We start from the raw sequence: 15,702 nt of genomic DNA, 5'->3' as shown, positions 1-15,702 counted from the left end.
ATTTAGGGAATGATGTAGTATAAAATATCTTTCAATTAAATATCAATATAGAAATTCCTCACATTTTATGACACATGATTCTTCATTGCTTAAACAAATGATGTAAAAAAAAAAAAACTCAGTCTATTAGTGCTAGTGTTTATGCGTATCTTCTCTAACTTTTTTATTTGTTTCAAGAGTCATTCTTCTAACTGTGTAGGAACAATATTATTCCGCCCATGGTTGCAAATAATGTTTTTATTATGGGTTGGATACACGTAAGTTAATTTTATTGTTTGAGCCTATTGATCACCGGATACGTACCCTTCAAATTATGTCGAGACACTAATTTTCAAACCAATCTCTATAGTGTTTTATAAATAAGAACGGATTGAGTAGTATAACTTTTTTTCCATTGATTTTCGGAGTCAGTTTGTGAAAACACCATACCAAAAAATATAATCTAAAAATAAAATAAAAAATGAAAGAAAATGACAACAATAAAATTCATCAAGTGCAATGTAATATCCTGGATTTCACCACTTAATTAGTCTAATCTCAAACAAAATTTGTTTCAACTTTCACGCAGAAAAGTTCACAATTTCTTCAAAATAAAATTTAAAAGTACTTGAATTTGAATTTGATATTTTCCACTTCTCTTCATTTAAGGTACATGAGTCTAACCATGGAAACAAAATTTAAAAGTGCTACTCTCTCCGATACGAAAACTTTGGTCACAATTCGAGCCAGCACCTCTCTTATTATTGTAACCTGGGTAAGAAAATTGATCAAAATCCACCTCTTCAAGAAATGATAATCCCAAATCTTCTCCAAGATTCTTGATATTCCAGCAACTATAAGGATGAGTTGTTTTGTGGGTAATATGAATTTGACCAAAATAATTAAGCATGTCCTTTGCATTTCTTAGAAATCCACTCACCAAATTCTTGTGTAGCCTGTATTTAATAAAACATAAAACTTAATTTAGAGACAAAAAAATATACTACAAAAAAAGCTGGTCATCAAAAAACGCTGGAAAATATTATGTAAGGATTTAAAAGCTTGAAAATCATATACTACAAAAAAAGTTGAAATACCGACGAAAGTTAGAGACAAAAAAAATAAATTTGATCACATGATACGATTTTTATGCAACTTACTCAATCACCGAGACATAATTTTCACGTGAAAACACCCCGGAATGAGGAAAATTAAAGATTATTCGATCAAAATTACGATGGTGCTTGAGATAAAGGTGTTGATTCATGTTGTGAACATCCACTTCATGTAAGATGGTGCAGCCAAGACCCTCAAGTTCACTCAAGTTTGTTATTGCATTTGTGTATTTCCATGCCAAAGATACTTCAAAATAAGAACAAAATAATATCAGTTAGTATAATTAATGAGCACAATTCTATAGGAAATTTCATCTTCCTTTTTTTTTACTAAAAAAGAAATCTAACCTATATTTTGTATAAAAAAAATTAATTTAATTAACATTGACTGCAAAGGGCACAAAGTTGTACATACAAAGTACTCCTATATTCCAAAGAAGGAAAAAAAGTTGTACATAATTGATAATTTTATACTATGTCAAGAAGAATGCAACATTTCCTAGAACAAAAAAAAAATGGAACACTTTAATACCCCTTATATTTGTAGTTTCAAAAACAAAACAAAAAATCTATGTTGCAAATTATGCAAATGGTAAAAAATGGAAAACCATTTTTTGAAAAAAAAAATGGTAAAACAGTAGATACTCGTATGCTCCTTAAACCTAGCTATGTTACAAAATCATGCAAATATGATTAAACAAAAAAAAAACCTTAATATAAAAATATTCTTTTTATAGGTAAATGAGTGATACCTCTATCATCCAAAGAAGTGGCTACCATGTTCACAGCTGAACCAAATGCTTTAGCCAAGCAAAGTGAGAAGGAGAAATCTCCCTCTCCCACGAGCAAGATTTTCTGAGAGCTACTATAATGCGTTATATTTTTCTTTTCCATTTTTCCTAATCAAATGATTAAAAAATCACTAAGTATGAGATTAAATTTATAGACTTATTTTGGCTTCGGATGGAATTCCCCATAAAATGTTTGAGTTAACATTCATTATTCACATTCTTTTGTGTAATTTCTGAGTCTTTATATTTGAAAACCGATAAGATTTCAATTTCATTTAATTTATTTATTATCTTCTTGGAAATCCCAATTTTATTCTAGTGGAATTGAAATATTACCTATTCCCAAGCATAGGAAGAGCATGTAAGTGAACTTTATGGTGACGGCAAGGAATTTGGAAAGGCAAAAAAGATGTCTTTAGTTAAGTGAACTTTCATTTTATTTTTATTTTACGAAAAAAAAATAATGCATTTGATTTATAATAATAATAATAAATAGACCCGTGCTTTTTTTAAGTTATAGTTTAATAATCAAAATTGGTTGCAATTATAAATATTTAAATTGAAAGAAATAATTACATATAACATATTTATATACCAGTTAGAATTTATTCCGTGTAAAACAATTTTTTTAAAAAATTTTTATTAGTAAAAATTGTCTCGCATATGATAATTATTTTGCATTTTTAATCAGTGATAATTTATCCTGTATATGATAGTTAAAATTTATATATCAGTTAGAATTTACCCATATATTTTTTGAAATTTTTATCAGTAAGAATTTGTGTCACATATGATAATTATTTTGAATTTTTTATCATAAACTCACATCTTTCAATTTGGTTTTTTTAGATCTTTATATTATTTTAAAAAGTACAATTTTAATGAATAAATTTATTTGGAAGTGTTTATAACTACTATTTTTGTGTTTTCTTGGGTTAATTTGATTTATTTATTTTGGTTCCGGTATATTTGTTATTCAAAAGATCTTGTATGTCATTTATGGTTAGTGTTTGGATGTTAATTTGAAAAAGAATTATGAAAGTTTTTTTTGCATACCGCTTGATCTTGATGTAATTTGGATGTGATGAAGTTCTTCATGTTGTTATTTGTTAGATAGAAAAAAATATCTTTAAATTACATAATCAAACTATTAGAAAAAAATGTAGTTTAACATGAGTAGAGAAAGAACGAATGAATATAGAGAAAGAAGATGTGAGGATTGAGGAAAGAGGAAATGATATGAAAATTTGTGTAGAAGATATAATAGAATTTTGAATAAGTGAAGAGAAGGAAAAAAAATTGAATTTGAAATTTGGTCTCATACATTGGGAACCAAAATTGGAAGAAGGGAAAATAGTCAAACCAGTGATGTCACTGTCACATGGTTTATTTGTAACTTGAAGGGTCTTTTTCATGTGGTTGACTTAGATGGTTTGGTTCAATCTCAATGATAACTTTCATTTCTAATCACAAAATGTCATATGGCTTAGATTGCTTGGTTCAATCTCAATGATACATTTCCTTTCTTTTCACAAAATGTCATATGGCTTAGATGGCTTGGTTAGTAGTGTACTTTTAGTTTAGTTCAGTGGCGACTCCAGGAATAATATTAAGCCTGGGCACAATGTTAACCGCGAAGCACAAATATTTATTGGTTTAAGGTTTTCGGATCGGAGTTCAACCAGATCAGACCGTTTTTAACTATATATATATATATGGATTTAATTGATATGCACCGACGGTGTAAAATAATTTTACACAGTCAACCAATACCAACCATATTTTCCGCCACATCACCCCACTTCACCCCACTTTCTTGATATGACATGGCAAAATGATGGTTATTTATTGGACGATCGTGTAAAACTATTTTACACCGTCAGTGCATATCAATTAAACTCTATATATATATATATATATATATATATATATATATTGAAATTATAATCAAAGTAATTAATTTTAAGATTTAATCTAAATATTTGATTCATAATAACTATACAAGTAAAAGTCATAAACTCCCCACAATCCTACATATGAAAGAAAGTAGAATTACAACATATTTGAGATTAACACCAAAGCAATCAAACATATTTTTTTAGTATTTTGTGTTATATCTAAGCATTAGTAAAAAATTAAAATCAAAGAAAAACGAATACATTTTTTTACTAGTTTTACTATATATAAAAACGAAACCAAGTTGATATTTTTAGTATTTTTGATAATGTTTATAAACAAATAAAATAAAATAAAAGGAAATAAAAAAACAAAAGTGTAAAAATTAAGGGGTATCTGGTAGTTGAACCCAGGCCCTCTTAAATGCTTAACCATATGCAAGACCACCAAGCCAACACGCACTTGATGTTTGAAGTGCAGCTTAACTGATAAATATATTAAACTACCTTTTGTTACTGTTCATCATCTTCAACCTCATGCTCACCATCACCAAAACCTCAAAAATCGTTTTTTTCATTCTTGCACCAAATTGGACATGTAAATATACAATTTTGCTCAGAATTTCAAGGGGATTATGAATATACACTTAAATTTTATTAATTCTTACTCAAACATTCGAATTTTCATATCAAAGTAAGAACCCTAAAAAAAAAAATTATTTGTCGAGCCTGGGCACATACCAGGTATGCCGGGCGATAAAATCGCCCCTGGTTTAGTTATAAAATAAAAAATGAAAGAAAATGACAACAATAAAATTCATCAAGTGCAATGTAATATCCTGGATTTCACCACTTAATTAGTCTAATCTCAAACAAAATTTGTTTCAACTTTCACGCGGAAAAGTTCACAATCTCTTCAAAATAAAATTTAAAAGTACTTGAATTTGAATTTGAGATTTTCCACTTCTCTTCATTTAAGGTACATGAGTCTAACCATGGAAACAAAATTTAAAAGTGCTACTCTCTCCGATACGAAAACTTTGGTCACAATTCGAGCCAGCACCTCTCTTATTATTGTAACCTGGGTAAGAAAATTGATCAAAATCCACCTCTTCAAGAAATGATAATCCCAAATCTTCTCCAAGATTCTTGATATTCCAGCAACTATAAGGATGAGTTGTTTTGTGGGTAATATGAATTTGACCAAAATAACTAAGCATGTCCTTTGCATTTCTTAGAAATCCACTCACTACATTCTTGTGTTGCCTGTATTTAATAAAACATAAAACAAATAAATATCCTACAAAAAAAAAGTTGGTCATCAAAAAAAGCTGAAAATATTATGTAAGGATTTAAAAGCTTGAAAATCATATACTACAAAAAAAGTTGAAATACCGACGAAAGTTAGAGACAAAAAAAAAAAATATCACATGATACGATTTTTATGCAACTTACTCAATCACCGAGACATAATTTTCACGTGAAAACACACCGGAATGAGGAAAATTAAAGATTATTCGATCAAAATTACGATGGTACTTGAGATAAAGGTGTTGATTCATGTTGTGAACATCCACTTCATGTAAGATGGTGCAGCCAAGACCCTCAAGTTCACTCAAGTTTGTTATTGCATTTGTGTATTTCCATGCCAAAGATACTTCAAAATAAGAACAAAATAATATCAGTTAGTATAATTAATGAGCACAATTCTATAGGAAATTTCGTCTTCCTTTTTTTACTGAAAAAGAAATCTAACCTATATTTTGTGTAAAAAAATTAATTTAATTAACATCGACTGCAAAGGGCACGAAGTTGTACATACAAAGTACTCCTATATTCCAAAGAAGGAAAAAAAGTTGTACATAATTGATAATTTTATACTATGTCAAGAAGAATGCAACATAATTTTTCATTATCAAAAAAAAAAAAAAGAAGAATGCAACATTTCCTAGAACAAAAAAAAAATGGAACACTCTAATACCCCTTATATTTGTAATTTCCAAAACAAAACAAAAAATATATGTTGCAAATTATGCAAATGGTAAAAAATGGAAAACCATTTTTTGAAAAAAAAAAAATGGTAAAACAGTAGATACTCGTATGCTCCTTAAACCTAGATATGTTACAAAATCATGCAAATATGATTAAACAAAAAAAAAAACTTAATATAAAAATATTCTTTTTATAGGTAAATGAGTGATACCTCTATCATCCAAAGATGTGGCTACCATGTTCACAGCTGAACCAAATGCTTTAGCCAAGCAAAGTGAGAAGGAGAAATCTCCCTCTCCCACGAGCAAGATTTTCTGAGAGCTACTATAATGCGTTATATTTTTCTTTTCCATTTTCCCTAATCAAATAAAATGCTTAAAAAATCACTTAGTATGAGATTAAATTTATAGACTTATTTTGGCATCGGATGGAATTCCCCATAAAATGTTTGAGTTAACATTCATTATTCACATTCTTTTGTGTAATTTCTGAGTCTTTATATTTGAAAACCGATAAGATTTCAATTTCATTTAATTTATTTATTATCTTCTTGGAAATCCCAATTTTATTCTAGTGGAATTGAAATATTACCTATTCCCAAGCATAGGAAGAGCATGTAAGTGAACTTTATGGTGACGGCAAGGAATTTGGAAAGGCAAAAAAGATGTCTTTAGTTAAGTGAACTTTCATTTTATTTTTATTTTACGAAAAAAAAATAATGCATTTGATTTATAATAATAATAATAAATAGACCCGTGCTTTTTTTAAGTTATAGTTTAATAATCAAAATTGGTTGCAATTATAAATATTTAAATTGAAAGAAATAATTACATATAACATATTTATATACCAGTTAGAATTTATTCCGTGTAAAACAATTTTTTAAAAAATTTTTTATTAGTAAAAATTGTCTCGCATATGATAATTATTTTGCATTTTTAATCAGTGATAATTTATCCTGTATATGATAGTTAAAATTTATATATCAGTTAGAATTTACCCATATATTTTTTGAAATTTTTATTAGTAAGAATTTGTGTCACATATGATAATTATTTTGAATTTTTTATCATAAACTCACATCTTTCAATTTGGTTTTTTTAGATCTTTATATTATTTTAAAAATTACAATTTTAATGAATAAATTTATTTGGAAGTGTTTATAACTACTATTTTTGTGTTTTCTTGGGTTAATTTGATTTATTTATTTTGGTTCCAGTATATTTGTTATTCAAAAGATCTTGTATGTCATTTATGGTTAGTGTTTGGATGTTAATTTGAAAAAGAATTATGAAAGTTTTTTTTGCATACCGCTTGATCTTGATGTAATTTGGATGTGATGAAGTTCTTCATGTTGTTATTTGTTAGATAGAAAAAAATATATTTAAATTACATAATCAAACTATTAGAAAAAAATGTAGTTTAACATGAGTAGAGAAAGAACGAATGAATATAGAGAAAGAAGATGTGAGGATTGAGGAAAGAGGAAATGATATGAAAATTTGTGTAGAAGATATAATAGAATTTTGAATAAGTGAAGAGAAGGAAAAAAAATTGAATTTGAAATTTGGTCTCATACATTGGGAACCAAAATTGGAAGAAGGAAAATAGTCAAACCAGTGATGTCACTGTCACATGGTTTATTTGTAACTTGAAGGGTCTTTTTCATGTGGTTGACTTAGATGGTTTGGTTCAATCTCAATGATAACTTTCATTTCTAATCACAAAATGTCATATGGCTTAGATTGCTTGGTTCAATCTCAATGATACATTTCCTTTCTTTTCACAAAATGTCATATGGCTTAGATGGCTTGGTTAGTAGTGTACTTTTAGTTTAGTTCAGTGGCGACTCCTGGAATAATATTAAGCCTGGGCACAATGTTAACCGCGAAGCACAAATATTTATTGGTTTAAGGTTTTCGGATCGGAGTTCAACCAGATCAGACCGTTTTTAACTATATATATATATATATATATATATATATATATATATATATATATATATTGAAATTATAATCAAAGTAATTAATTTTAAGATTTAATCTAAATATTTGATTCATAATAACTATACAAGTAAAAGTCATACACTCCCCACAATCCTACATATGAAAGAAAGTAGAATTACAACATATTTGAGATTAACACAAAAGCAATCAAACATATTTTTTTAGTATTTTGTGTTATATCTAAGCATTAGTAAAAAATTAAAATCAAAGAAAAACAATAATAATACATTTTTTTACTAGTTTTACTATATATAAAAACGAAACCAAGTTGATATTTTTAGTATTTTTGATAATGTTTATAAACAAATAAAATAAAATAAAAGGAAATAAAAAAACAAAAGTGTAAAAATTAAGGGGTATCTGGTAGTTGAACCCAGGCCCTCTTAAATGTTTAACCATATGCAGGACCACCAAACCAACACGCACTTGATGTTTGAAGTGCAGCTTAACTGATAAATATATTAAACTACTTTTTGTTACTGTTCATCATCTTCAACCTCATGCTCACCATCACCAAAACCTCAAAAATTGTTTTTTTCATTCTTGCACCAAATTGGACATGTAAATATACAATTTTGCTCAGAATTTCAAGGGGATTATGAATATACACTTAAATTTTATTAATTCTTACTCAAACATTCGAATTTTCATATCAAAGTAAGAACCCTAAAAAAAAAATTATTTGTCGAGCCTAGGCACGTGCCAGGTATGCCGGGCGATAAAATCGCCCCTGGTTTAGTTATAAATTTTTTGGACACCAATTGTCCTTACTTTGAACACATGGCAGCATTTTAAGTAAGGACAATTGAGAGTTTTCCAGAACAATCAACTTTCTTATATACATTAGATAAGGTGGACAATAATTAAACACTTGGGGACTAGCAATGAAATGAGATGTCTAAGATAATTCATTAGACACTCGATTGGCTTATTTTCGAATGTAACTGACCTTCCAGTTCTTATTCAAAATTAGTAATCTCCTATGATACTCATCTATAATATTGTCAAACTCAGTATCATTCCTTCTTTTACTATTAAGTCCTTGCACCATCGGTAGACAATATTTAAATGTTTAATTAAATTGTAAACAACAAGCCGACTTAGCTCAGTGGTAGAGCGCGTGGCTTTTAACCACGTGGTCGTGGGTTCGATCCCCACAGTCGGCGTTAATTTTTTCACTCCCTATAGTACTTGATAATTTTTATAATTATTTTTTTGTCAAACTAAGTAAATTTCGCAGTAGAAAATTATATTTAACTTATGGGTCTTGTTAACATGTGCATATAGGGCACATGATAAGGTATCTTAATATAGAAATTTAACATTTAATGATACAAGACATTTAATGCTTGAAAAGTTAAAATGCACAAATTCTAAGACATAATTTCTATTTTTACTACCTTAACATGTGTCATATATGCACATGTTAACATTCTCCTTAACTTATTTAACTTTTTATTGCGAGAAAGAAAATGGTTAAGTGAGATAGTAAATGGTTAAGGGTGTTATAGGTAAATGAAAAATTATTTCAAGAAGTTTAAAATGACAATTATAAAAGAACGAATATAGTATTACTTTTTTTTTATCTAGTGGCTTGACTTACACGTTATTGGTGTGAAGAAAAAGAAAATTTGATAGCTACCAACGGATCTACTCTTATGTGAAAATAATTTTGATAAAATGTGAAGTAATCAGCAAATTGTCACTTCAGTGTTTTTTTTTAACGAATATTGTCACTTTAGTGTTGATTGCAGAAACTTATACAGTTTATTACTTCCTCCGGTCCTATGTATAAGAAACATTTCTCTTTTTAGATTTATTATAAAATTTATGTATTTAGACTATATTATTGTCTAGGTACATCAATTCTAAAATGAATCTAAAAATTTAAATATTTCTTATATATAATATCGGAGGGAGTATTTTCTTTTATTATTATTTTTAAGATTGTTAAATAGCCAAATTTATTGTTTTCGTTGGAAAATATAGTTTCATTTCATGTTGTGTTATTAACTACTGGAATGTCGTAATTCTTTACTTGAATAACATGACCAAAAGAAGCATGAAATATCACCCCTCCCTTACTTGATTTGTTCTTGATCAGGGCCATGTCGTTCCTTAATTTGATTGAAGACTCAATATTAGATTATGCCCTAATCATAAGAATTTCGATCAATATTATATTATGCTCCTCACAAAGTCTCAGGTTCAATTCTCTCTGGTATCAATTTCGATAGACTAGTCCATACAAAGCAAAAAAAACTCTCGTTTTAAATGGGACCCCCGCAAGTGGGCGGTGGGATTGATCCCCTTGAATTAGTCGGTCCTAGTACTTTTTTTTGTGGGCGGTAGAAAATAATAATAATAATATTCAATGACTATTATTTTTTATTTTTTTTTGTAAACCAAAGATATCTTCCGCGCGCAATTGCAGAGACTAATCCCCTCGAGATAATTGGGATTCATTTAAGGGGTTGACCTCTCCCAACAAATGTTTCTCCATACGCACCGGCCGGAGATCGAATCCATGACCAAATGGTTAAGGGACCCAAGTACCTACCACTTGGGTCACACTATGTTGGTTCAATGACTATTATTAATACACTGAATTTTAATTTTTTTTTTGACAAAAGAAAATTTATCTCATTTCATTAATCGAATAATTATCAATACAACGAGGAACCGACTCAAAGATACCGCGACTAGGCATTGAATAGGCCGCCCTTGCTAAGAAATGAGTCACCATATTCGCTTGTCGCTTGACAAATTTGACCTCAAAGTTTCGACATAACACTAATAAGGACTTAATATATGAGATTACAACATTAAATTCAGATGTTCCTAATTGTCCGGTGGTGATAGCATCAACAACAATTAATTTTGGAGTCACTTTCAAAAATAACATGAGATAAATCTCATTGCTTCACCTCACAAATTGCTTCCTTAAGAGTCATTGCTTCTCCCTCCAAAGTAAGCCTTCCGTTGATTATGTTGGTTCCTACTTTCTGCAAGAATAAAGCGGCCTCGATGGTCACATAAACACCATCCCCCCCACCTCCTGTTTTTTCAGCTGCGTCATAGAAACTTGCATCAACATTGCATTTCAAGTAACCGGAATGCGGCGGCTGCCACTGATACACTGCTGGGCCATCATGTTGCTGCGCTATGGTGTTGTTTGTTGTTACAGGGACAGCGGCTGTTGTTATCCTTCAAGTAAACCGTGAATCATTGCCCATTCATTCCAAGCTTGTGCTTCTTGCATTTCAATTTGGCATGCTGTTTGTTATCATTCCACACTATGTTGTTGCGATTTTGCCAAATTGTCCAAAGTAGCAAAACCATTTTTCCTGCAAGTTGCTTACTGTCATGACAACAACATGTGTGGAAAATGAAATCTCTAATATTCTGACATCCACTCAGCCATGGATGTGCTTATAAAAAATAAAAAAAAAACTCAGCCATGGATATAAAATGTGATCTATTCCCATGGCACACCATGCTTCATTAATACTTTCACAATTAAAAAACATGTGTCAATCATCTTCCGGTTCCGCTAAACATAAAGAACATTCTAGCGGACATTGTACATGTCTACTTCTTAGTCACATCCGAGAAGGTAAGCATTCTTTACAAATTTGCCATAAAAAATGCTTGGCCTTAGGAAGGTAAGCATTCTTAGTCACATCCCAGAAATTAATGCTGCTTTCTCCATGAATCCTCCAAATCATTTCCCAATCCTCCCTACTTATCGATTTGTTCTTTGCTGCCCTCTCCCTCATTAATCTTCTATATCTGGATTTTACCAAATATACTCCATCGCTCTCCTCATCCCATATCAATTTATCCTCTTGGATTATTTTCAAGGGTAGAATTAATGAAAGAAGAGTGAGGAAAGTACTTAACCTTGAAAACTCTAGCCACCAAAAAGGTTGGTTTATTTCATCTTTGTTTTGGTACCATCGCCATGTTAAACAATTGGAAGTCGCGAAATCCTAAACCATATTCGGTCTTTAAATAGAAATAAATTGAAATGTTTTAGGTACATGAATTGGTAAGCAAATAAATAGAAATAAATCAATACCCTTGATCATTGATTAACTCAACCTAATAAATTTTGTATAAAAAAAAAAAAAAAAAAACTCTACCTAATAAATACAGTATACATAATGACTAATACTAATAATTGATTTAGACAAACCTTCACTAAAACAGTAATTAATCTCTATTTGTAACTCCAAATTTAGTGGAATTTGATTCTGTGGTTCAATTATGGTCATTTCGGTAAAATCCAAAAAATTATAAAACATGGGTTAAAGTCCTCGTTTTAAAACAAGGGGATAAAATTCCGATTTAATCAAAACGGAGGGAGGGGGGGGGGGAGGGCAAAACTGCATTTAAGCCTAAAAAATATTACACTATTCTATCTTCTCTCTTACACACACGAGAAAAAATATAGTGTTTTCGATGAGACTCCTATTTAAATACTGCTAATTTTACAGTACTCACTCCTATTTAAATACTGCTAATTTTACGGTACGAAGGAGTTCGCAATAGAGATTTACTCAACACTATTTTTATCTCACTCAAAGGTTTTCACCTTTCTCATTCACTACAATATAGAAGCTCTATATTTCCACTTCTGCTTCGATGAATTTCTTCGATCAAATGTGAAATTCTGGCACACTAGTGTTACGATGTTGTACTCAACGCTTCACCACTGTAATACACTTTTAATGCGTGAACCAATGATCCAACATCCAACAGCGCATACAAAATGAATAATAAACTAAACAAATTGAAAATAAATTAACACAGTAATTTGTTAACCCAGTTCAGCATAAGCCTACTCTAGGGGATACCAATCCAGGAGTGAATCCACTATGATAGTATTAGTTTGAAGCCCTCAATAAACTTTCCGTTTATGACTTCTCACCTAATCACCACCCGTGTTATATTCTACCTAAGACACACCTAGGTATGAGAACCTCCGCTCACCTCCTCTTGACCACAGCCACTGTGATCGTACACTTCTAGATTCAATAGGTGAAGACACACTTCATAAAACACACACACCACTTCCGTGCTTAAAAGCTTTGGAATGGTATACACACACTATCTCCTTGCTTAGAAGCTCCAGAGATATTACAATGCACAGACACACAATTCCTAGTCTAGTGGTAAATCAACACAAGACTCAGAACACAATAGACACAATACTAAACCTAAACTCACGCTTTGTAAGACTCAAATATGGTTTCAGTGATCTGAACAATGGTGTCAACATCCTTTAAATAACCTACGCTAGTGTAGGCTTGGTCTTCAATTAGGCTTCAATAGCTCAGCATGATCAAAGGTTCCTTCAAGGAATAATCTTTAATTAAATGTTTTGTTTCCTTAACTTGAAGATCTGATTAGCAAACAAAACTCGGTCACGAGATCCATTATTAATTATGTGTGACGACGCTCCTTATCACATACGAAGATTTATTATGGATTCCATATTTAGAATTTAGGCGCGAGATCTCAACATACACAGGCCCGGCCCTCTGGATGTGGTATCCAATGTTGAAGCATTGTACCCAACATCTTGCTTATACTGAATGGTGGAAGCATGTAGTTCCACATCAGGAAGGATCACATGTTTTAGCAAAATGAGGCCAACCATACAACGCCAACAATCTCCCCCTTTGGCAATTTTTGGCTAAAACATCCTAAGATTATTTTAACAGTTCTAGAGAGATACACAAACTACCTTTCTTCAACTCAACATAGGCACACAGTCATGAAGTAAGGTAGAACAGTTTACCATGCTTATTTTAATAACCCCTCATATAAAAATAGCATATTTATTATGTATCAAATTAGAACTTCAGAGGCATGCAACAGCGGAAGAGCAAGCACAAGTAGCCTCACAAGAATTTGCCAATAGAGAGTACAAGATTCTCATAAGAAGAAACACTGGGGAAAAATAAATTCCCTCAAGGCTGAGAAAAATAAATTCTCAGGAACAGATGATGCTTCAACATGCAGTAGCACATTGTGTGCTTAGCAGAAAAATATTGCTCCCCCTCAATAGTAGAGGCGAGTACCAAGTTCATCTTACTCCCCCTTAGTTCTTGCATAGTTTTATTCAGATGATCCAGCATCTGATGGCACATCATAGCTCAGCATCTATTATGGCATACAATATCTACTCCCCCTTTTTAGCCACAAAATAGACAAAATGGGAACTGCATAAAATAATATCCAAAAGCAGTGCAGATAGTAGCAGGACAGAAAGTGCAGACAAAATATTACAAACCATGCACACTAGGTGCTAAATTCAGGGCTCAGCCCACAGACTTGCAAAACAAAAATCCAAAAAAAATAAATAAAGACACATCAGAATTACACAGAAGCACTTGGGGAGGAATCACTTTCTTCTCCTTCAGCATCTGAGTCAGCTTCTTCTTCACCACTAGTACCATCATCACCTGCATCAGCTGCTTGAGCTGCAGCCTCTTCAACCCTGAGAGCATGTATCATCCTTTCAAACTGCAACTTCTTTTCATCTAGCTCCTTACAGTTTGCTTCCAGCATAGCAATCATCTCCTTCCTTGTCATAGGAGTATCAATAACAGCATTTGATGGTCCAATAATATCTGGAGCATGTTGTTTACTGTACAGCTTCTGATGAATGGCCAGAGGAGTTGCCCTTTTCTTAGCAGACTCACCCTCATGCCTTATATTAGGATGTTGGGACAAGATGATGTCACAGATCAATGTTGGAAATGCAATGGGTTGCTTGGTGACAGAAGTCTTAGCATGCTGCACAACTTGATTAAAGATATATTGACCAGCATTAAATTTTGCACCAGTACCAATCATGTAAATGAGCTTACCCAGACTTGTAGCAATATCGGATGCATGTGTAGTAGGAACCCAGTTGACAGATGCAATACGATTCAAAATGGCATACTTTTGGGTCAGCTTGACTGCAGGTACCTTCTCCTTCTTTGGCCAGGTTTTCACTTTGTCAGCTGTGATGGTTTTGCAGACCACATTGTCAGATACTTCTATGTCAGGATGAGGGTCATCTGAGTTACCCAGCACCTTGTTGATCACACTTGTAGAGAATGTCACACATTTTCCTCGAACAAATACCTACTGAAATTCTTTGTCCAAGGGATTGTCACAACCTATAGGAATGTTGACAACAAACTCCCTAACCAGCTTCTCATAGCAAGAGCCTAAGCCCCACACAGTTTTGATCAATCCAGCATCATTGATCAAGCTCACAATCTCTTCACACTCTAGAATATCTTTGCCTAGTTCCCTCTCCAGAGCCAATCTTCTTTTGCAAATGATTCCCCATCGTTAAGCATAAGATGGAAGATGAAATGAAACATTATCACAAGGGAAGTCTTCAGTGTCAGGAGCAGTAACTTGAGGCATGGCCTTCTTAGCAGACATTGCCTTCTTAGCAGGAGGCTTGATGCTTGAGTCATCCTTTTCAGCCTCAAAATCAGAGTCACTTGATGGTGCACTCTTCCTTTTCAGCACACCCTTTTTCTTTTCAGGAGGAGGTACAGACTTGCTCCATCCTTTCTTAGGACCATACTTGACAGGCTTCAGAGTAGTGTCCTTTGTTTTCTTGCTGACAGCAGGGGTAGTCATAACAGCAGGTACAGGTGTAGTAGTCCTGCTTCTCAGTCTTCTCCCAATTCCTTTCTTAGTAGGCTGAGGTTGCAGATCTTCTTCAGAGGGGACTTCATCAACATCCACTATGTTCTGTTCTTCATTGGTAGTTTTCTCAGAATTCTCACCAGTTTCATTTTCTGGCTTAGAATCAGCCACATGTTCAGGAGTATTTTCTTGGTTTACTTCTTCTTCAGTGGAAGCTTCAGTATTAGATTCACTGCCAAACGACCCAGTGGCAGTGTTA

At 31.9% G+C, this 15,702-nt stretch overlaps 3 protein-coding genes and 1 non-coding gene across 4 annotated transcripts; 1 reads left to right on the top strand and 3 right to left on the bottom strand.

Annotated features, from left to right (window-relative positions):
• Positions 1 to 658: 658 nt before the first annotated feature.
• LOC123885885 (uncharacterized protein At4g26485-like) lies at positions 659 to 1,988 on the bottom strand. The gene is made up of 3 exons (XM_045935225.1): positions 1,847 to 1,988; positions 1,140 to 1,341; positions 659 to 935 (listed from the first exon to the last, which is right to left on the bottom strand). The coding sequence occupies exons 1-3, from the start codon at positions 1,986 to 1,988 to the stop codon at positions 659 to 661; spliced, it is 621 nt and encodes a 206-aa protein (XP_045791181.1).
• A 2,671-nt stretch (positions 1,989 to 4,659) lies between these two features.
• On the bottom strand, positions 4,660 to 5,444 carry LOC123885884 (uncharacterized protein At4g26485-like; the record flags this gene model as incomplete). Its single annotated transcript, XM_045935224.1, has 2 exons — positions 4,660 to 5,046; positions 5,236 to 5,444. Coding segments are annotated over 2 exons (486 nt in total), but the record flags the coding sequence as incomplete, so codon positions are not given.
• A 3,428-nt stretch (positions 5,445 to 8,872) lies between these two features.
• On the top strand, positions 8,873 to 8,944 carry TRNAK-UUU. Its single transcript has one exon. It is a non-coding gene; the product is annotated as a tRNA-Lys (tRNA).
• Positions 8,945 to 14,165: 5,221 nt separating this feature from the next.
• LOC123885883 lies at positions 14,166 to 15,132 on the bottom strand. The gene is made up of 2 exons (XM_045935223.1): positions 15,070 to 15,132; positions 14,166 to 14,921 (listed from the first exon to the last, which is right to left on the bottom strand). Exons 1-2 carry the CDS (start codon positions 15,130 to 15,132, stop codon positions 14,166 to 14,168), a joined length of 819 nt encoding a protein of 272 aa, XP_045791179.1.
• Positions 15,133 to 15,702: the final 570 nt, after the last annotated feature.

This window comes from Trifolium pratense, linkage group LG5 (genome assembly GCF_020283565.1).
Source record: "Trifolium pratense cultivar HEN17-A07 linkage group LG5, ARS_RC_1.1, whole genome shotgun sequence".
Classification (NCBI taxonomy): Eukaryota; Viridiplantae; Streptophyta; class Magnoliopsida; order Fabales; family Fabaceae; genus Trifolium; species Trifolium pratense.
The sequence above is the reverse complement of the archived record's forward strand: the minus strand, read 5'-3'. Positions and strand labels throughout refer to the sequence as shown.